This window comes from Canis lupus, chromosome 22 (genome assembly GCF_048164855.1).
Source record: "Canis lupus baileyi chromosome 22, mCanLup2.hap1, whole genome shotgun sequence".
In the NCBI taxonomy this organism is placed as follows: Eukaryota; Metazoa; Chordata; class Mammalia; order Carnivora; family Canidae; genus Canis; species Canis lupus.
In genome coordinates this window covers 48,616,683-48,638,141 of record NC_132859.1, presented here as the reverse complement: position 1 = coordinate 48,638,141, position 21,459 = coordinate 48,616,683, and the positions used below count along the sequence as shown (strand labels likewise).

Here is a 21,459-nt window from a genome sequence, read left to right as displayed (position 1 = left end):
GCGCTAAACCGCTGAGCCACAGGGGCTGCCCAAGGATTACCTCACTTAACAAACGTGGCATTAACAAATTGGGGCAGGAGTAAGTGGGAAGGCAGCTTCCTGGCTGATGCCTGTCAGAACAGTCATGGGAATGAAGAGTATACATTGCATATGCTGGGGTCTGCGGAGGGCAGGCTGTGAGAGGCAGAGCTTAGCTGATGGAACTTTCATTTGACAACAAAGCATCAGAAAGAGTTCATAGGCTGGGAAAACACTTACCTGGCCTCCCCTCTAGATGTGCAGGGCTACCCTAGCAACTTTAGCCAACACTGTTGGTGACTTCTTTTACAGCCTTCCCTGCAGCTAAGGATGGCTACCTGACAAAGGAGATGTGAAGCTGGGAATTTCTGGGAAAACTTTGTTCCTGATCATTTCCAAGGAGGATGGGCTGCTTTTACCCTCTTCTTGCCTTCAATGCACATGTAATGCTGGAACATCCTGTGACCAGGGACAAAAGCCCAAATGCTATCGACAGTGGCAAGGATAAAGGAAGCTGAGTCCCTGAGGGCATCACTGAACATTAGAACCAAGACCAGCAACTGCCTATGTACCCACCTCTTAAGTGAGAGAAAAAACAATCTTCGTTGAAATCACGAACCCATTGTTTACTACTAGCAGCCAAATGTAATTTTTTTTTTTAAGATTTATTCATGAGAGACACAGAAAGAGAGAGAGAGAGAGGCAGAGACACAGGGAGAGGGAGAAGCAGGCTCCCTGTAGGGAGCCCGATGTGGGACTTGATCCAGGACTCCAGGATCACACCCTGAGCCCAAGGCAGATGCCCAACCGCTGAGCCACCCAGGCGTCCCACTATTCCCACTTTTCCATCAACCAACCAGCAAGCAAGGAAAGTTCTCATTTCCTTTTTTTTTTTTTTTTTTTTTTTTTTATGATAGGCACACAGTGAGAGAGAGAGGCAGAGACACAGGCAGAGGGAGAAGCAGGCTCTATGCACCGGGAGCCCGACGTGGGATTCGATCCCGGGTCTCCAGGATCGCACCCTGGGCCAAAGGCAGGCGCTAAACCGCTGCTCCACCCAGGGATCCCCAAGTTCTCATTTCCTGAGATTTCTCCAAAGATATATTGGCCTCAGGTACAATAAACAGGCCTTTATGACTTCACAATACCAAGACCTTGTGGGTCTGGTGACTCACTCTCCAGAAAACGCCCAGGATTGTAGCAATTCTGCTACCATTCTGCAGCACATGAGCAGGTCCCACAGTGCTGCTGCAAGTCTTGGACTTGGAAAAGCAGACTTGGATCACCACTAGGGAAGCTTAAGGATCATTCTCTCATCTGGAAACAGCTTTGAGAAGCCCACAGAAGCAAGGCCACTGCTTTTGAGATCTACCTGGGAAGAATTTATTGTGTAAAAACAAATTGTGGCTCTTAAGAGCAATAGAACCCCCTATGTGCCCACCCCTCCCATGTTTAACTGAAAAAAGAAACTTCCACCTACTCTGAGTCCTCTGTGGGCAATGTCTAGTTGCAACCAAATACCCTGTTATAGTAGATATCCCTATCTAAAGTGATTTCAGCAACAGAATAAGATCAAAGGTAAATTATGTGCTTTGTTATCCACTTTCCTCTCCAGGCAAGAAAGTGAGGAAGCACTGAAATTCAGCTGGTGTGTCATACTTCCCTATCTAAATGTGGTCTCTAAACTAGGGATCTATCTATCTATCTATCTATCTATCTATCTATCTATCTATCTGGATATATATAGGGATATATATATATCTATATATATATCTATATATATAAACTAGGGAGATATAGACAACAAAGGATGCTCCTAAATAGCAAACTTTGATGGATCTACGAAACATGATCTCAACCAGGAGGTCACCCAATATTTCCTTCATTCTTTTCATTCATTTTTTAAAAAGATTTATTTATTTGAGAGAGAGAGAGAGAGAGAGAGCTTCAATCAGATTGAGATCCTGGCATTCTGAGATCGAGTCCTGCTTCTCTCTGCCACTCTCTGTCTCTCATGAATAAATAAATAAAATCTTAAAAAAAAAAAAAAGTCTCGCGGGGGTTAGCAATGAGCCCTGAGCTCCTTGGTAGCTGACTCTAGAACCAGTGCCTCTGCCTAGGGGTACAGGAGGATGAACATGGCCAGTGCCCTGAACCTGGTTTATCTTCATCTATAATCTGGAAGCAGTAATTCCTATCAGACCAGTCATCTCTTCTTAAGCCAATGTTACTGGCCCTATGGGTTCTACTATGCATTTTCTGGTCCTTTTAGTTATAAGTAGGCAGAAAACACATCTACCTCCCCTTCTCTCTGCCCCTAGACGAGGTTCTGGATTGGCTACTCAACTGCTGACAGGTCTCTCATATTTTAAGACTTTAACATTAAACCTCAGAGGTTAAAATAGTCCAACAGTTGCAAGAAAGACAAAATGTACCATATGAGATTGTTCTGATAAGACCATGTTTTAATTGCCTATGACATGGATACAGCACATAATGGCTCAAAATGTAAGATTAAAGAAAAACATGAAAATGAGTTCGTGAATCCTTAATTTTAAGTAAGCTTCCAGCAAAAAAAACAAAAACAGGACCTCCCCCCAACCCCCCCCCCCAAAAAAAAACAAAAAAGCAAAAACCAAACAAACAAAAAAAACCCACAGGGGTTAGAATCATTTTAAAATTGTGTCTTCAAAACTAGCACCTTTCATCATCTGTCTTTTATTCATTTTGCTGTGATACAACTAAAAAGGCCCAAAAGTACTCCCCTCGGTCTCAAGTAACAGTTTTCTGAGAGCAAAAATGTCACTTTCTTTGTGCAGTGAAGGCTGGCATTTGGATGGGCTGGATCGGGTGGACAGGCTGGAACACTGGCTTCTTTCTCATTTCAGACAGTGTTTTCACTGCAGGGAGCAGCTGATTTCTTTTGATGATCTGTAAGGCCAGCTGGGTATTACCTATAAAAACAATTCCCATTAAAAAAAGGCACAAACAATACCACCACACACAAAGCAAGTCATCAGCATCATGAAACTAAGAGGTGGTAAGAGCAGTGGTCTGCAACCTTTGCTAGACACTGGAGCCACATCATGCCTCCATCCCATCCCCAGAAATTCTTACTTAAGAGACCTGGGGTGTGACCTGGGCATAGGCATTTTCCAAAGCCCTAAGGTTTTTCTTAGGTATAACCCAGCTTGCGAACTGGTCTCCAGGTAGACGGCATAGAAGAAGGGCGTGTGGGACCAATGCACTAACCCTAATCACACCTTTTAGGAGGACAAGGCCAGCTGGGTACCAGGCACTTAACGCTATAAAAGAAAACTATCAAAAGAGGGAACTATGTAAGGATCCCCATGATTCCAAAAGGAGGCATGATTTATTTTTTTATTTTTTTAAAGATTTATTTATTTATCCATTCAGAGAGAGCGAGAGAGAGGCAGAGAGACAGGCAGAGGGAGAAGCAGGCTCCATGCAGGAAGCCTGATGCGGGACTCGATCCCCAGTCTCCAGGATCACACCCCAGGCTGCAGGCGGCGCTAAACCGCTGCGCCACCAGGGCTGCCCAGGAAGCATGATTTAAAACTTTTTTTTTTTTTTTTTTTAAAAAGAAAAAAAAAACAAAACTTTTTTTTTTAATTTAAAACTCTTAATATTTTAAAAGATTTCTTCCATTCGTGTCTCTTCTCTACTTCATGCTGTCTCTTACATAGGGCCCACAGTCTAATTTTCTCAGAAGCCACATCCTTAAAGGCTTTATGTGCCCCAACGGTAGGACCTGGATTTAGGTCTGGATAACTGTCAGCAAGAACTGGTTTGCTGTAAAAGTCATTAATGACATTTCTATTCAAAATAATACAGTGTACAACTCTTAGCAACTGGCATTCGGACTCATGTTCTGTATTCAAGTCATTTGGCTGCCTAAGAGAAAGTTTAATTAGTAGGAATTAATTATAATTAGGTGTCAGAGTTAAGTAACCTCTACACCTAACACGGGGTTTGAACTCACAACCCTGAGATCAAGAGCTGCATGCTCCTCCAACTGAGCCAGCCATCTCTGAAGGAATACAGTCCTAACTAGAGAGAAGAATTACTTACCATTTTGCAGTTCAAGGTAGACTGCCAATAAGATGGCTTCAGGCGGCACCTCTTTAGGATGGATCATTGAAGCCGCCTTTGCTCAAAACAAAAAAAGACACCCATGAAAAACCATCAGCTTAAGACACAAACACCAAGTAATGCTGGGAGGCTGGGGCGGGGGGTGGGGGGGGAGTCTACCAATGACAAGTCAGCAGACTTATCTAAGCTCATTCCCACATGACCTCCTAGGAACTACTACCATTCTGTTCTGATGTCCCTCAACTACCTTTGTCCTCATCCCTACTGATTAAACTAGACGTGTAATTTTTTGTTAAATGATTCGTTATTTTCCTTTACCTAGTCCATGAGTTCTTTTTTTTTTTTTTTAATTTTTATTTATTTATGATAGTCACAGAGAGAGAGAGAGAGAGGCAGAGACACAGGCAGAGGGAGAAGCAGGCTCCATGCACCGGGAGCCCGACGTGGGATTCGATCCAGGGTCTCCAGGATCGCGCCCTGGGCCAAAGGCAGGCGCCAAACCGCTGCGCCACCCAGGGATCCCTAGTCCATGAGTTCTTAATAGGGGAAAGCTTTTCTTCCCTCTTGGTTTTCACCTACTTGGGACTCTGCTTCCATGTCTTGGCTCTATTTGGTTTTGAGAAGGGTGATCAGACACTCCTGATTCTAAACTCCAGTCATTGGTCCAGGTCTCTTCACCACATGGTTGCGTTTATATTTATATGGTTGCACTTATATTATATATGCATGCATGTCCATTTGTTTTCCTAATAATGACTCAGTAGTGTGGGTCCCAAGTTCCCAATGTTAGCAATAAGAATTCAAACTTAAAAAAGAAAAAAAAAAGCACCACTAGACATGTTCACTATCTCCATTCTTATGGACTGAAACAGTAAAAGTCTGTCAAATAAAATAATTGTTTAAGCAACATGCTGTTCTTTCCTGGATCTGAGAGTCACATCTCCAGCTAGCAGCTTCTGTCTGACCCAGTCCTGAGAAAAGCAGCCTGGCCTGCTCTGGTCAGCCGTGCCAAGATCACAGGGTTATTTCCTCAGTCTGGGCTCTGGGCTGCAGCCTTTTCCTGCCACCTTAATATCCCCTTGTATTCCCCCACCCAGTTTCAGGAGCTCTGGCTTCCAGGCTGTTCTGCTTTTCCCCTTCATCTTATCAGAAAGTGTACTTGTAGAAACATTTATTAACCAGAGGTGGGTGTGTGGGTAAGACAGGGACTCATCCTGATCATAAACAGGAATGCAAACAACAATAATCCAAATTTACCCAAATGCTAGAGAGAGAAGAGAGTGAAAGTACTGTGAATATGAAGAGAGAAAAAGGTTTCTTTTGAATGGAGAGCTTCAGGGCAAAGGGCACCTGCCTTAGTCCTCTCAGGGTAGACACTGGGTAGGCAGAAAATGGGGAGAAAGGCCTTGTATGCCAAGCTGTGAAGATGGGAGATGTCTAGGGGACCAGACGCTTGCTGCAGGGTCAATTCCCTGCAGCCTCAGAAGAGATTATGATGAGCGGGGACTCTTATCCAGGGCACACACTAAGTTCTTCATGCACGAAGCAGGGAGGCTTTTTTCCTCTTACCACGTCACTGAGGTATAATGACTCAGTTTAGAAAATGAGAGTTTACACTTTTAGGCCAAGCTTTATACAGGCAAGGTCATCTGTACAGCACTTTGTGGATATTAAAATCTCCATTTTGCCTCCCAAGTGACTGGTTAACAGAGGTCATTTATTGTTCTTTGAGCTGACCAAAGTCTGCAGCGTTCCCTAAAATACAGGAATTCACAAGAGCAACTTTTTAAGACTTTTTTTTTTTAAAGATTTTATTTATTTATTCATAGAGACAGAGAGAGAGAGAGGCAGAGACACAGGCAGAGACAGAAGCAGGCTCTATGCAGAGAGCCTGACGTGGGACTCGATCCAGGGTCTCCAGGATCACGCCCTGGGCTGCAGGCGGCGCTAAACTGCTGCGCCACCGGGGCTGCCCAACTTTTTAAGACTTAATGGTGCTCTGCTTACTGGCTGTTCAGAATGGCTACTGGCGGGCAGACAACCTTGGAAACATCTCCGCGGAGCCCTTTCAAACTCTTCACGTCACTGTCCTGCCCTCCCAGGCAGGGCGGCCTCCCAACTAACAAAGGTCCAGCCACTGGATTAACCTAAAAACCAAGGGACCAAACAAAACAAAACCTCCTTCAGACCCTGAGTCAGGTCTGACCTCGTTTGTCTCTCCCAGCGTGGCAGCTGCCAGGGCCACCTGCTGTATGAGAACCTTGAGCTAGACTGTGCATCCTGTAAATTTAGATCAAACGTCCTGTCTGCTGCAGTCAACTCCGTCCCAATCAACTTGTATAACTCAACCATACAAGTGAGATAACAGCAAGTATGTTTCCCTGGATAGTCCATCACTTAACATTTCTGATTTTGGATCAGAATGCCGACCAGATGCCACTAAGTTAACTAAATATCACTTGTGGTTATTTCCCACATGGTAAGATTCTTCACGGCTATACACAAGGTGGTCTTCATAGGAAGAACATTTCCAGAAGCCACTATCTCTCTTGAGAATAGGTTTAATTTCAATTTCAACTACTGTGACAAGTGTACAGGGACACGGACTCTCTCCTGTGCTGCTGGTGAATCTATCATTTGGCACAAACTTTCCATATTAGAAGACTTAAACCTACAGATGCTCAGAAGACCTACTGATGATGTGCCATTTCAGTGGTAGAATTCAGAGGTGTATTTTATTTCTATGTTGCCAGTGGCTTTCTTTAGTGTATGTGGAGTTTCTTTGGCACCAACTTTCTTCTGAAGTCTCCCGTTTTAGTGCTCCAGCCACACAGTACTTATCCTGCTATCCCATAACCAACGTTGGTGGCTTCTAGCTTTTATAAGCACATACACAATTTTAAAGGAAAGGTATTAAATCTTGGTCTTTTCGCTTAATATGTCTTGGATATCCTATTGTAATACAGAGTTTACAGCTGCACTGTGTTAGGCTGTATGGATGCACCATTATTTAAGTGAGCCCTCATTTAGATGATTTCCAATCTTCTGAAATTCTAATTATTTTTTAAAAGATTTTATTTATTTATTGACAGAGAGAAAGAGAGCACAAACAGGGGGAACAACAGAGGGAGAAGAGAAGCAGACTCTCCTCAAGCAGGGGCCCAATGTGGGGCTCGATCCCAGAACCTTGGGATCATGACCTAAGTCAAAGGCAGACACTTAACTGACTGAGCCACCCAGGCACCTCTAAAATTTTAATTATTAAAACCTTTGGGGAGGGATCCCTGGGTGGCGCAGCGGTTTGGCGCCTGCCTTTGGCCCAGGGCGTGATCCTGGAGACCCGGGATCGAATCCCACATCGGGCTCCCGGTGCATGGAGCCTGCTTCTCCCTCTGCCTGTGTCTCTGCCTCTCTCTCTCTCTCTCTGTAACTATCATAAATAAATAAAAAAAATTAAAAAAAAATTAAAAAAAAAAAAAAAAACCTTTGGGGAAAACCCTTCATTAGGTGTCTAGATTCATTTGTAATAGCTGATCAGGTGTTTACCTTACATGACTATTTTTAAGCTTGGAAAAGTAATACTCCAATTTTTAACAAACTGACCAGAGCCTCAAACAAAATAACAAAAGCTACCGTTTGCTGGCTGCTTAACAAGAGGGCTTGGCCCCGCCACCTCCATCCTCACCTGGTGGAGACACTTTCGAGCTTTGTCATATTCACTCCTCAGGCAGTAGGCGCTGCCAAGATTAAACAGCATCACGGTTCTGGCAGAGGTGACCGAACTGGGGTAGCACTGAGGGGCCCGCTTCCCAGCTGGGGAAAAAGAGCATGGACCCTGGTGAAGAGGCCGGGTCAAGGGCAAGAGGGGGAACCCAATCTACCACCCCAGCAGCTGCTCAGAATAAAGCACAGTGCTACTTCTTAGGTTGCCAAATGAAGGACACATCACAGAAGGCTTGAGTCTACATCTATGGGATGTAAGCCAGGCTACTTTAAGTATTTACAAAACTTCTTACTCACAGGATTCCATTGCTTCATTTTCACCTTTGTCTGATCCTATAAAAACATGAAAATAAACCTGAGGAAGAAGGACAACAGAGTATATTTTCTAGAAACCTAATTTTTTCTTTTTATTTATTTTTTTTACAAAATGAAAATCTAGTATCAAAACGATCTGTCACAGTGTTTACTATTCATGCAGTGGAAGTTCTATTAGAAGATATCAGAAGGTACCACCCACCACCTCCCCATGCCTACATAATAATACTGAACAAGGTGAATGCCAGTCTCACTTCCTTAAAAACTGAACCATGATTTAAAACTGACTTCTGAATGCTTATTTCTACTTTCCTCTGACTGCAGATTCCCTTCAAGGAGAAATATACAGTACGAGAATCAAATTTTTCTAACATTATCACAACCTTTCAAAAGTGACAATTTATTATTTATTTAAAAGTCTTTCTTTGGGGATCCTTGGGTGGCTCAGCGGTTTAGCGCCTGCTTTTGCCCCAGGGTGTGATCCTGAAGTCCCAGGATGGAGTCCCACATCGGGCTCCCTGCATGGAGCCTGCTTCTCCCTCTGCCTGTGTCTCTGCCTCTCTCCCTCCCTCTCTGTGTGTCTCTCATGAATAAATAAATAAAATCTTTAAAAAAATAAAAAGAAAAAATAATTCTTTTTTCTTTCATTTTTTTAAGATTTTATTTATTGAGGGCAGCCCGGTGACTCAGCGGTTTAGCACCGCCTTCAGTCCAGGGTGTGATCCTGGAGACCCAGAATCGAGTCCCACGTTGGGCTCCCTGCATGGAGCCTGCTTCTCCCTCTGCCTGTGTCTCTGCCTCTCAATCTCTCTCTCTCTCTCTCTCTCTCTCTCTCTCTCTCATTGGGTGCCTGGGTGGCTCAGTGGTTGAGTGTCTGCCTTTGGCTCAGGTCATGATTCCAGGATCCTGGGATTGAGTTCCGTGTTGGGCTCCCCACAGGGAGCCTGCTTTTCCCTCTGCCTACCTCCCTGCCTCTCACTCTGTGTTTCTCATGAATAAATACATAAAATCTAAAAAAAAAAAAAAAAATGTATTTGAGAGAGAGAGAGCAAGCAAGAGACAGAGCACACCTGTGCCCACAGCAGGCAGAGGGAGACAAAGAAGCAGGGTCCCTGCTGAGCAAGGAGCATGATGCAGGGCTCCATCCCAGGACCCCTGGATCATGACCTGAGCTGAAAGTAGACGTTTACCTGACTGAGCCAACCAGGTGTCCCTCTTTCTTTCTTTTCTTTCTTCTTTCTTTTTCTCTTTCTTTCTTTCTTTCTTTCCTTTCTTTCTCTCTCTTTCTTTTCTTTCTTCTTTCTTTCTTTCTTTTTCTTTCTTTCTCTTTCTCTCTTTTCTTTCTTTCTTTCTTTCTTTCTTTCTTTCTTTCTTTCTTTCTCTTTCTTTCTTTCTTTCTTTCTTTCTTTCTTTCTTTCTTTCTTTCTTTCTTTCTTTCTTTCTTTCTTTCTTTCTTTCTTTCTTTCTTTCTTCTTTCTTTCTTCTTTCTTTTCCTTCCTTCTTCCTTCCTTCCTTCCTTCCCTTTTTTTCTCTTTCTTTCTCTTTTTTTCTTTCTCTTTCCTTTCTTTCTTTCTCTCTTTCTTTTTTCTTTTAGGTAAGTCATCTCTACACCCAACGTGGGGCTTGAACTCATGACCCTGAGATCAGAGTTGCATGCTCTTCTGACTGAGCCAGCCAGGTGCCCCTCTAGAGTGAGCACTTAGACCATGTGATAATCAACTCTTACGTCTACTCAGAAAACAATTATTACAAAATATGTACAGCTAAAAATGTAGAAAGCCAACCTAAAACTTCTTTCCCTTGACAACTATGCCTTTAAATCTCTACACATCCAGGAAAGCAGTGGAAATGGTGACTTGTTCTGATCAAATGTATCCTCACTAACCTTGGTCCTGCTCATTTGAAGAGATCCCTAAGGAAACATCAGTGACATTCTCCGGGTTCAAGTGAGTAATGGCATCAGATATTCTGTCCAGAGAGATGAGGGCTTCTGCAGCATATAAATGGCCCAAAAACCTAAGATGATAAGATTCCAAAACAGGTAGTAGGTTATCACAAAACACCCAATGTATAACAAGATTTGGTGTACACATGCTCACATATTTCATATATTTGAATTGAAATAAAAGTTTACAAATGGATCAATTAAAGGTCACTTAAAAAAATAAATAGGGCAGCCCCCCATGGCGCAGTGGTTTAGCGCCGCCTGCAGCCTGGGGTGTGATCCTGGAGGCCTGGGATCGAGTCCTACGTCAGGCTCCCTGCATGGAGCCTGCTTCTCCCTCTGCCTGTGTCTCTGCCTCTCTCTCGCTCTCTCTCTCTGTGTGTCTCTATGAATAAATAAATAAAATAATAAATAATAAATAAATAAATAAATAAATGGTCACTTGAATCTTATCTCTATAAAAATATCTTAAAATATACAATAATTTTTATATAGCTAAGCTGGAACAGGTATCAAGAAAAAAGTTCAAAATTGGCAAATTTACTGTTCTGTTTATGCAGAAAATAACATTAACATAAGATGGGAATGAAGTTCTAAAATAAGAGGCAGGTCCAAGGATGAATCCTCCAGTCTCTGCTGCTGGAAAAGTCAAAAGACACCAGAGTACCAGACTGGACTGGGAACAGATTTGGGTCAGATCAACTTTACTTCTATCCCAAAGATTCTCTGCTTTTCAAATAATCTTTTTTATGCCCATTGATGTTTTAGGACAGATATGCATCCTCCTGGCTTATAATAGCCTGCTTCTTCAGGTCTTTTACTTACAGGCCATTTTTCTCTATGATCACTTGATAGATTTTTCAAAATTAAAACAGAATGAGATATATATACCTTTGCTGAAAATCTTAATGACTTTTCCTACCTGAGAACAAAACAAAACTTCTATTTACAGTTTTCCACATTTGGTCCCACTTTTCTATATCCAGTCAATATTCCTACCCCCTCAAAAATTGCTCTGATCCTACCAGACAGTGTCCCGGGCAGGGCACACCTGCTGCTCCCCCGGGGCCTGGCTTTCTGGAGCAAGCCTGGTTTCATCTCCACAAGTCAAAATCTACTCTCCTCCTTTTATTTTAGTTCTTTTTTTTTTTTTTTTTTAATTTTTATTTATTTGTGATAGTCACAGAGAGACAGAGAGAGAGAGGCAGAGACACAGGCAGAGGGAGAAGCAGGCTCCATGCACCGGGAGCCTGATGTGGGATTCGATCCCGGGTCTCCAGGATCGCGCCCTGGGCCAAAGGCAGGCGCCAAACCGCTGCGCCACCCAGGGATCCCTATTTTAGTTCTTTTAAGATTTTATTTTCAAGTAATCTCTATACTCCTTGGGGCATGGGAACCAGGGCAGCCTCTCTCTCTCTGCCTCTCTCTCTCTGCGTCTCTCATGAATAAATAAAAAAATAAAAAGAAAAAAGAAAATAACTGAGCCAGTTAGGCATCCTCTAGTCCTCCTTTTAAATGGCCAGCTAGGTCTCACCTGCCCCAACTGAATCTGTCCCCATGAATCTCAAATCCTCAAATTTTAGGCTTTATTTATTTATTTATAATATTTTATTTATTTATTCATGACAGACACAGAGAAAAAGAGAGGCAGTGACACAGGCAGAGGGAGAAGCAGGCTCCACGCAGGGAGCCCGACATGGGACTCGATCCCAGGTCTCCAGGACCACACCCCAGGTTGAAGGCGGCACTAAACTGCTGGGCCACCGGGGCTCCCCTTTTGGCTCTTTTCCTTTTTTTTTTTTTTTTTAATTTTTATTTATTTATGATAGTCGCACAGAGAGAGAGAGAGAGAGAGAGAGGCAGAGACACAGGCAGAGGGAGAAGCAGGCTCCATGCACCGGGAGCCCGACGTGGGATTCGATTCCGGGTCTCCAGGATCGCGCCCTGGGCCAAAGGCAGGCGCCAAACCGCTGCGCCACCCAGGGATCCCCTTTTGGCTCTTTTCAATATGACTTTTTAAGGGATTTACAAACACTCAAGGGCTCTTTAATTCTTTTTTCTTTTTTTTTTTTTTTTAAGATTTTATTTATTCACGAGAGACACACAGACTGAGAGAGGCAGAGACACAGGCAGAGGGAAAAGCAGGCTCCATGTAGGGAGCCTGACGTGGGACTCGATCCTGGGTCTCCAGGATCACACCCTGGGCTGAAGGCAGCACTAAACCGCTGAGCCACCTGGGGCTGCCCGGGCTCTTTAATTCTTAAGCAATTTCTTTTAACTACCAGGGGCTGCAATGATCTTTTATTTTGCTTGTCCACCAAATACCCTAACAGAAATGACAAGTTTTTAAAAAATCAGTAACTTTAATTATGAGAAAATATAATTTAAAAATTTAATTAAAGTAGTATCCACAAGCCAGTAACACATAAATTAAAAGCCAAACACATACATTCAAAGAACTACTTCAAAAACAGATCACTTCAAAGGCAAAAAAGTAATTTTACTTTGGAGATTATAGCTTATATACTCACAGGATGAATGAAAAAACAACTGTTCTAACGTTATACAGAGTATTTGTAGTGTTGAATAAAATTTCTAGCATGGGCATCATATAAAGACTCAAAGAATGCTGCATCTCATTCAGTCTCCATAAAAGGAAAGACATGCTTTAGCAGATTGTAGAATGACAATGTCACTAATCTGAAGTTTGAATAAAATTCCTATAGTCTCAATTCTTATTTGCCTATTTAAATTGCATTCCTTGAAGCAGATCTATCATGCTGACTAAAGTCCTTTTACTGTGGGTCTTCTTCCTGAGGACTGACCTTATTTTTGGGACTAATACGCGAAAACACACTCCAGTCTGGCCTAGTAGTGGACACTAGAGAGTGCAAAGTTGCTACCTCCTGATGCTCAGTAGAGTGAACACTATTTCCCTGAATCTCTGAGGTACAGCAAGGCTAAAGAGCCTAACACAGACCTACCAAATTAATGTTTCAATCAGTTGTTGCTTTGTCTAGATAATATATCCCACTGGGGGAGTAAGCAGCAATATGCACCACAAACTAACTGAAAACCTCCAAACAAAACGAACCCGGGACACACAGGGCAAGTCACACTTACTTAAGTGATCCTGACAGCTTGGGCTGCTGAAGAAGTTTATCTGCATGATTCAAAGCCATAAGGTTATCACCCAAAGCCAGAGCCACGTAAGCACTACAGGCAAGTATGGAGCATCTGGAACACAAAAGGGAAGGGTTGAAAACTTGAATTACAAAATGGACAATGGTTGTATCTGCTACTAAACAGGAAAGAATGTCCTAATTATAGCTGTGACAATCTGGACACTGGAAAAGAAGAGAGGAAGCCACAATAGTAATGGTAAGAATTAGGATGACATAGAACTACCATTTGAGGCACAGTGTGGCTATTTGCCTAAACCATCTTTAGCTTCCATCCAACTCACCCCCATCTCCAACAAAACCAAAAGGAGTTACAATATATACTTAGCCTATAAAAAAAAATAACAGGGGAACCCTGGGTGGCGCAGCGGTTTAGCGCCTGCCTTTGGCCCAGGGCACGATCCTGGAGACCCGGGATCGAATCCCATATCGGGCTCCTGGTGCATGGAGCCTGCTTCTCTCTCTGCCTATGTCTCCGCCTCTCTCTCTCTCTCTGTGATTATCATAAATTAAAAAAAAAAAAAAATAACATAGTTAATGGCCTAGTGAGAATTTACTTCCCACAGAACATTTAACATCCTAGAAATAAAGCTACAGAGGCAGATATTCTTTCAAACTCATTTCACTAAGAAACACAATTTACTCATTAAAAAATCCATTTAGCTTAAAGTGTTCTTCTCTGAACCTGTTAACTCTATAGTTCTTAAGTAACAGTATCAAGATAAACTAAAAGAATTTCATTCATATGGGTACTATCACCCTAAATGAATATTCAAGAAAGAAACAAGGCTGAATAAATACACGTGAAGGTAAAAAAAATTAAGTTATATTGACTTTGCTAAGGTGGGCTGGAAAGCTAAATTTCTGCTTGGTTTTCTACTTAATGGGCAGCTCATTTAAAACAGGCCCGTGCCTACGTCTTGGGTGTCTTGAACTGTTTAGTGTAAGATGTCGAAAGACTTTTCTGTCGGATTGTCTCAGAGGTATAGCAGATCATTGGTTCAGAGGGAGGCGAGTCTGCTTCAAGGTTGTGAAGACTATTGACTGGCTTCTCTTGAATATTTTAAACTGAATTGGCATTTTCAGTAATAACTGCAATTTCTTTTCAAAGCATTTTATAGAGGGGCTCTTAATTTTCTACCATTAGTATATATATCTTTTTATTAAAGGAAAAAGAACGTTCCAAGAATAATAAAGAATAAAGAAAAAAAAAAAAACAGGTCTTGCAAAAGACTTGACACTAATAGATCACCTGAATGTTAAACAACTGCTCCAAAAAGCAATCTTAAAATAAACCTCTGTCAAATAGAAATGAGGTCTGAATGGCCAACCGCAAATGACCCAACTTAGATACAGAGTTTTGAGTTATGTTTACAAATTACAGTACATATGTGTATCATTAAGTGCATTCGGGTTGTAATTTCAGTCTAAGGAAGAATGCAACTCCCATAGCACTGCAGTTTTCTGATAATCCGAAATTCTTATAGAAATGGCCCTTTAAAAGCACAGCTAGGCAAATCCAGAAGTAGCTTGCTGTATACTCTTCACTGGATGAGTTCTGGTTGTTCGGACCTTGGAAAATTGGATTGTTGGGATCTGGGTTGTTGTTGGGATCTACACAGAAAAGTAGACTGGCCAGAGAGGAGACACAAGGAAATTTAGATTTATGGCCTCAGGCTATAATCGTAGGTGCTGAAAGGGTGCCTAATGTGGTCCCTTGTTTTAGGAAGGTAGAGACTGAAACCCAAAGTTATTATAAATATATTCTGTAGCTTAGAGTATGTGATTAGAGTTAGGTCTAACATTTAACATCATGGACTCCGAATTCACTGCCCTTCCCATCCTATTACTTCACTATCAGTTTACAAGACTGCCTGAAAATAAAGTAGAAAGAAAAGATTGTTATAGTTTTTCTAATGCGTATGTAACGGTGTATACAACTGTAGGTACTCAAGCTTGCCTCTTCATTTATTTATTTATTTTTATTTTTTATTAAGTTTTTTTTTTTTAATTTTTATTTATTTATGATAGTCACACACAGAGAGAGAGAGGCAGAGACATAGGCAGAGGGAGAAGCAGCCTCCATGCACCGGGAGCCCAATGTGGGATTCGATCCCGGGTCTCCAGGATCGCGCCCTGGGCCAAAGGCAGGCGCTAAACCGCTGCGCCACCCAGGGATCCCTCTTCATTTATTTTTTAAAAAAGATTTTATTTATATATTCATGAGAGAGAGAGAGATCGAGAGAGAGAGAGAGAGAGAGAGAGAGAGAGAGAGGCAGACACACAGGCAGAGGGAGAAGCAGGCTCCATGCAGGGAGCCTGACGTGGGACTCGATCCCTGGACTCCAGGACCACGCCCTGGGCCAAAGGCAGGCGCTAAACCGCTGAGCCACCCAGGGATCCCTTGTCTCTTTATTTTTAAAAAAGATTTCACTTATTTGAGAGAGGGAGAATAAGCAGAGAGAGCAGAAAGCAGGGAGAAGCAGACTCCCCTGAGTAGGGAGCCTGATGTGGGGCTCGATCCCAGGACCCTGAGATCACGGCCTGAGCTGAAGGCAGACGCTTAACTGACTGAGTCATCCAGGTGCCCCATGCTTGTTTCTTTAAAAGGGAAGAAAACAGAATGAAATCCAAACAAAGTTTAAATTTTCTTACGAAGCCTAGAATTTAAAATCTGAACCCTGTTCACAGGAGTAAGAGCCGGCAAGCAATGTCCTTCTCAAAGGGATTTTTTGAGAAAAAAATCTGGGCTGCCCTGTGGCCACAACCTCTGGGGAGCATCCTCTCTCTGATGGAAGAAGCAAGGGCCCAAAGATGGAAGGCACTGGCTAGTTAGCTCCTTTGTGCAGAAGCTCCTCAGGGTTTAGCTCTGTGTTGTGAGATTAGGATGACTTAATTTCCTCTTTTGGCTTATTTGTACTATGTTAAAATGGCCATGAACACCCATTCATCAGCCAGGTGTGTACTGCTTATGAAGAAAAGGACTTTTAAGGCCTAGGTCTACAGAGGCACAAGACCACTATCAGCTTGGGACCCATATGAATGAAACTCATAAAGTTTATTTATTTATTTGGTAAAGATTTTATTTATTTATTCATGAGAGACAGAGAGAGAGAGAGACAGAGAGACAGAGAGAGGCAGAGACACAGGCAGAGAGAGAAGCAGGCTCCATGCAGGGAGCCCGATGTGGGACTCGATCCCAGGTCTCTGGGATCACACCTGTGGGCTGAAGGTGGCGCTAAACCGCTGGGCCACCGGCGCTGCTCGAAAATCATAAAGTTTAATACTGTTTTCATCTGTGATGTGGCCAAAGGTCAGGGCAAAATATAAGCTCCTTAAAAGCAGAAGCTTTGTGTTTCCTACACAAAGACTAGAGCAATTCCTCAGCATTTGTGCAGTAGGTATTACACAGGTCATCACTGAAGACCACAGCTCTGGATATCTTTTCACTTACTGCTCCAGACACCCAGACCTCCACCTGTCTCAATGGTGAAGCTACCTCCTTCCCAGCTCCCACAGACAGGAGAGTCATCCTGCACGCTTTGGGGCCTATCATCTAGGACTGCCGCACGTCAGGCAGGCTCTCAGGCAGGCTTGCTGGGAAAAGCCTGCCCTGGCCTCTCCCTGACAGTAGGGGGCTATTACTGCTCCAGCCCACTGTCAAGCCCACTTTGGGTCCAGAAATCAGTCATGTAAGATTGCAGCAGGTTCCTGTTATCCAGGAAGTCCAAACTACAGTTACGTACCAGGTAAAAATTTGGTTTCTTCAGCTTTTACCTCTTTTCCCAGAAGGTATCATATCAAATCACAACAGTATAGAAGATTCTAATAATAATCTTTCTTTGCAAAAATATTTAAGTATGTGAATGCAGAACTCTGTGTCTGGCATTCTTATCAAGACTGACAGGATTAACCAAGTTTCACTGCACAAAACGAAAACTAACATTTATGGCTCCTCTTCCCTTAGCGCCTCACAACCAACCCCAACCTCTCACCACACTCACCCATCTTTCCTCTAGGAAACAATACTCCATTCTGCATAATTCCTACTGAATGGTGACACCAGAAACACATAGAGCTCTCTCTAGTAAGCCCCTGGAGAAATTACTTTACTTTCAAGAGTTGCTACTTAAAATACTGAACAGCCCGCCCCCCCCCCCCCCCATTTCTTCGAGTCACTGTCCAATCTGCTTTACCAACCACACAGTGGATCTGACAGTTCATCAGACTGGAAGAACCATACCTCAAGGGAAGAGACACACTAGCTTCCCACCCCTCCCATCCCCCCCACCATGGAGGATCTGACTCAACCCCACACTCTCCTCTCCAAGTGGGAGGAGCTTGCTCTAGATTCACAGAATGCCAACCCTTGGAAAAGAAAAAACAAAAAAGACAGGAAAAAAGAAAGGGAAGAAATGGGGGTGGGGACTTTCCTTAAAGCATCAAATTACAGCAACAAGGCATATAAAACTAGGCATTAAAATCTGTCAAGTCAGATATTCCGTGAGTTACGTGACTCTAAACCAAATGTTTGAAATAGTTTAACCCTTAATAAAAAAGGCTAAAATGGGGGTAAATCTAGTCAATCACCATGTGTCAAAAGAAACAATCTTATGGCAAACATGTTTGAAAAACTGGCCAAAAAATCCAATGAAGCATCTCTTCCAAGATGAATATGGTTACTAGATTATATAATTAAAAAAAAAAATCGGGCGCTTGGCTGGCTCAGTTGGTAGAGCACTCCACTCTTTTTTTTTTAGCACTCCACTCTTGATCTCAGGGTCATGAGTTTGAGCTTTATAGTGCTATAAAGCAGAGTCTACTTTAAAATAAAGTCTGTCAACCTATTTCCATTTCTATAATAATCTCGAAAATGTTAAACTTGTCAACTTTCAAATCTTTAGAAAACTTACAAGTTAAATGTTTTTCACTTCATGTGTTTTGTAAACATTTTGCTTTCTAGTAACAGATCTGTGCAAAAACGCTGACAAACACACCCCGAAATCCAAAACAAATAGAAGCCCAACACAAAGAAGCTGAAAAAAGGCTTTTTCAACTAAATCTAGGATCTCAAATGACCCAGTCCTAACCCAGTCCAGCAAATAAAATTCATAAAGTCATAGACAGCATTTTATATACAAACGGGACCTGAAGATCACCCAACCCAATTCGCTTTCTTGACAGAAGAGAATTGTAAGGCCTATAGAGGTTAAATGATTTGTCCAATGTCAGCAGTGGCCGTATGGGGCTTACACAGAATGACAGCACACTGAAGAATTACTCGAACTCTGCCAATTGATGAACATTGTTGATGATGTGAAGGAAGTGCCACACATACAGGTTTTCTTTGGTAGGGTTGATTATAGATGGATACATTTCAGCAGGACCACACACTCATTTATACAAGCAACAGGAGATTCAAAAGATTATTAGCTATAATTCTGTTTTAGGTATGTCTCATGAGCTACAACAGGATAACACTAAAAGAAACTGGATTTCCTAAGTACATGAGGACTACCTATAATATTTATGTTATCAACCATTTGTTTGATTCATCTTCTCTCATAAACACTGGGTCATGGGAGGGCCCTCTTAATTGAATGGGAAATCATTCACTGAGTATTACATCAGATTCTAAATGAACTAATAAAAGTTCTATTATTTATGCTTGTAGAGTAATTTGATCTGAATACTTCTTTTTTTTTTTTAAGATTTTATTTATTCATGAGAGACACAGAAAGAGAGGCAGAGGGAGGAGAAGCAGGCTCCATGCAAGAAGCCCGATGTGGGACTCGATCCGGAGAATCCAGGATCACGCTCTGAGCCAAAGGTAGATGCTCTACCACTGAGCCATCCAGGCGTCCCTGAATACTTCTTTTAATCCATTTTTGAGCTTCTTATATATAAAAAAAAGGCAAATAGAAATTTCATTTTTACTCTGTGTGCTATTTTTAATTTTTTTTTTTTTTAAATTTTATTTATTTATGATAGTCACAGAGAGAGAGAGAGAGAGAGGCAGAGACACAGGCAGAGGGAGAAGCAGGCTCCATGCACCGGGAGCCCGACATGGGATTCGATCCCGGGTCTCCAGGATCGCGCCCTAGGCCAAAGGCAGGCGCCAAACCGCTGCGCCACCCAGGGATCCTATTTTTAATTTTTTTAAAAAATATTTATTTATTTATTTATTCATGAGAGACACAGAAAGAGAGAGGCAGAGACACAGGCAGAGGGAGAAGCAGGCTCCATTCAGGGAGCCCGACGTGAGACTTGATCCCGGGACTCCAGGATCACGACCTGAGCTGAAGGCAGATGCGCCCAACCACTGAGCCACCCAGACATCCCTATGATTTTTAATTTCTAATACAGATATTTCCCATGTAGGCCCCCAAATTATTTCCTACCCTTTTCAAGTTCTGTTACACTTACTTCCGAGTTCTAGAGCAGCCTCCATTTTAGTTTTAGAAATTAAAAGTTCAATTAATATCACAATCTCAGAATGAGTAACAAAGATGTCCTAGAATATGCAATATTTAAGACTCAGTACACACCCAAGCTGGCTATTAAACCACTATGCAACAAGGAAATGTTAATATGTGACTAATCCTATGAACTTATTTCTTTCCTGTTAATAAAGCACTAGTATGGGGGCACCTGGGTGGCTCAGAAGGTTAAGTGTCTGCCTTTAGCTCAGGTTGTGATGCTGGGGTCCTGGGATCAAGTCCCACATCAGGCTCTCTTTTCCAAGCAGAGCCTGCTTCTCTCTCTCTGAACCTGCCCCTGATTCTCGTGAATAAATAAATAAAATCTTTTAAAAACAATAAGGTACTAATACACAAAAGAATTAAGTTGAGCCCTTACTTCATATCATATATAAAAATTAATGGAAAAACAGATAAAAGACCTAAATGTAACAGGTAAAAACTATAAAACTCTTAGAAGAAAACATAAGGGGGATCCCTGGGTGGCTCAGCGGTTTGGCGCCTGCCTTCAGCCCAGGGCGTGATCCTGGAGTCCCGGGATCTAGTCTCACATCGGGCTTCCTGCAGGGAGCCTGTTTCTCCTCTGTGTCTCTGCCTCTCTCTCTCTCTCTGTCTCTCATGAATAAATAAATAAGATCTTAAAAAAAAAAAAAAAAAAAAAAAGAAGAAAACATAAGGGCCAACCCTTATGACCTTGGATTTGGCAATGGATTCTTAGATAGGACACAAAAAGTATGACCAAGGGGCAACTGGGTGGCTCAGTTGGTTAAGTGTCTGCCTTCAGCTCAGGTCATGATCTCAGGGTCCTGGGATTGAGCCCCATGTCGGGCTCCCTGCTTGGCCAGGACTCCTTCTCCCTTTGTCCCTGCTTGTGTTCTCTCTCTCTCAAATAAATAAATATAATCTTAAAAAAAAAAAAAAAAGAAAAAGAAAAAAGTATGATCAATAAAAGAAAGAAAGAAAATAAAACAAACAAGAAGTGCCTGGGTGGCTGAGTCAGTTGGATGTCAGGCTTAGTTTTAGCTTGAGCCATCATCTCAGGGTCCTCGGATCAAACCCGTGTTGGGCTTCATGCTCAGTGGGGAATCTGCTTGGATTTCCCTCCTTCTCCCTTCACCCCATCCTCCCACCACTCACGTTCTAAAATAAATCTTTTAAAAAAAAAATAGATAAGTTGAACTTTATCAAACTAAAAAAATTTCACTTCAATTTTATTTTTTTTACCTCAATTAAAATGAAAAACTTCTGGGACTCAAAGTTTACCTTCAAAAAAGTAAGAAGATAACTGATAGAATGGGAAAAATAATTGTAAACTATGATAAGGGTCTTGTGTCTAGAATGTATAAAGAACTCTTACAACACAATAAAAGGGCAATAACCCAATTACAAAATAGAAAGAAGATCTGAATAAACATTTCTCCAAGGAAGATATACAAATGCCCAATAAGAACATGAAAAGAAGCTCAAAAGCATCAGTCTGTAGGATGCCTGGGTGACTCAGCAGTTGTGTATCTGCCTTTTGCTCAGGGCATGATCCTGGGATCTGGGACCGAGTCCCCCATTCCGCTCCCTGTGAGGAGCCTGATTCTCTCTCTGCCTACGTCTCTGCCTCTCTTTGTGTCTCTCATGAATAAATAAATCTTAAAAAATAAATTTCTTAAAAAAGACAAATAATCCAAATGTC

General features: G+C 42.2%; 1 protein-coding gene across 8 annotated transcripts in view; it reads right to left on the bottom strand.

Moving 5' to 3' along the window:
* Positions 1-2,462: 2,462 nt before the first annotated feature.
* CNOT10 (CCR4-NOT transcription complex subunit 10) overlaps positions 2,463-21,459 on the bottom strand; it is a 74,576-nt gene continuing 55,579 nt past the window's right edge. For 5 of the 8 annotated variants that reach the window (XM_072793490.1, XM_072793491.1, XM_072793492.1 and 2 more), the window contains 6 exons: positions 13,238-13,351; positions 10,055-10,185; positions 8,152-8,187; positions 7,817-7,944; positions 4,111-4,186; positions 2,463-2,972 (listed from right to left, as the gene is read on the bottom strand). In XM_072793490.1, coding sequence (XP_072649591.1) covers positions 2,821-2,972; positions 4,111-4,186; positions 7,817-7,944; positions 8,152-8,187; positions 10,055-10,185; positions 13,238-13,351 — 637 coding nt within the window. In that variant the 3' untranslated portion in view covers positions 2,463-2,820. Of the gene's footprint in view, positions 2,973-3,269; positions 3,310-4,106; positions 4,187-5,923; positions 6,279-7,816; positions 7,945-8,151; positions 8,210-10,054; positions 10,186-13,237; positions 13,352-21,459 lie in introns of those variants that run through there. The other 3 variants (XR_012015200.1, XM_072793488.1, XM_072793487.1) reach the window with 3 other exon arrangements.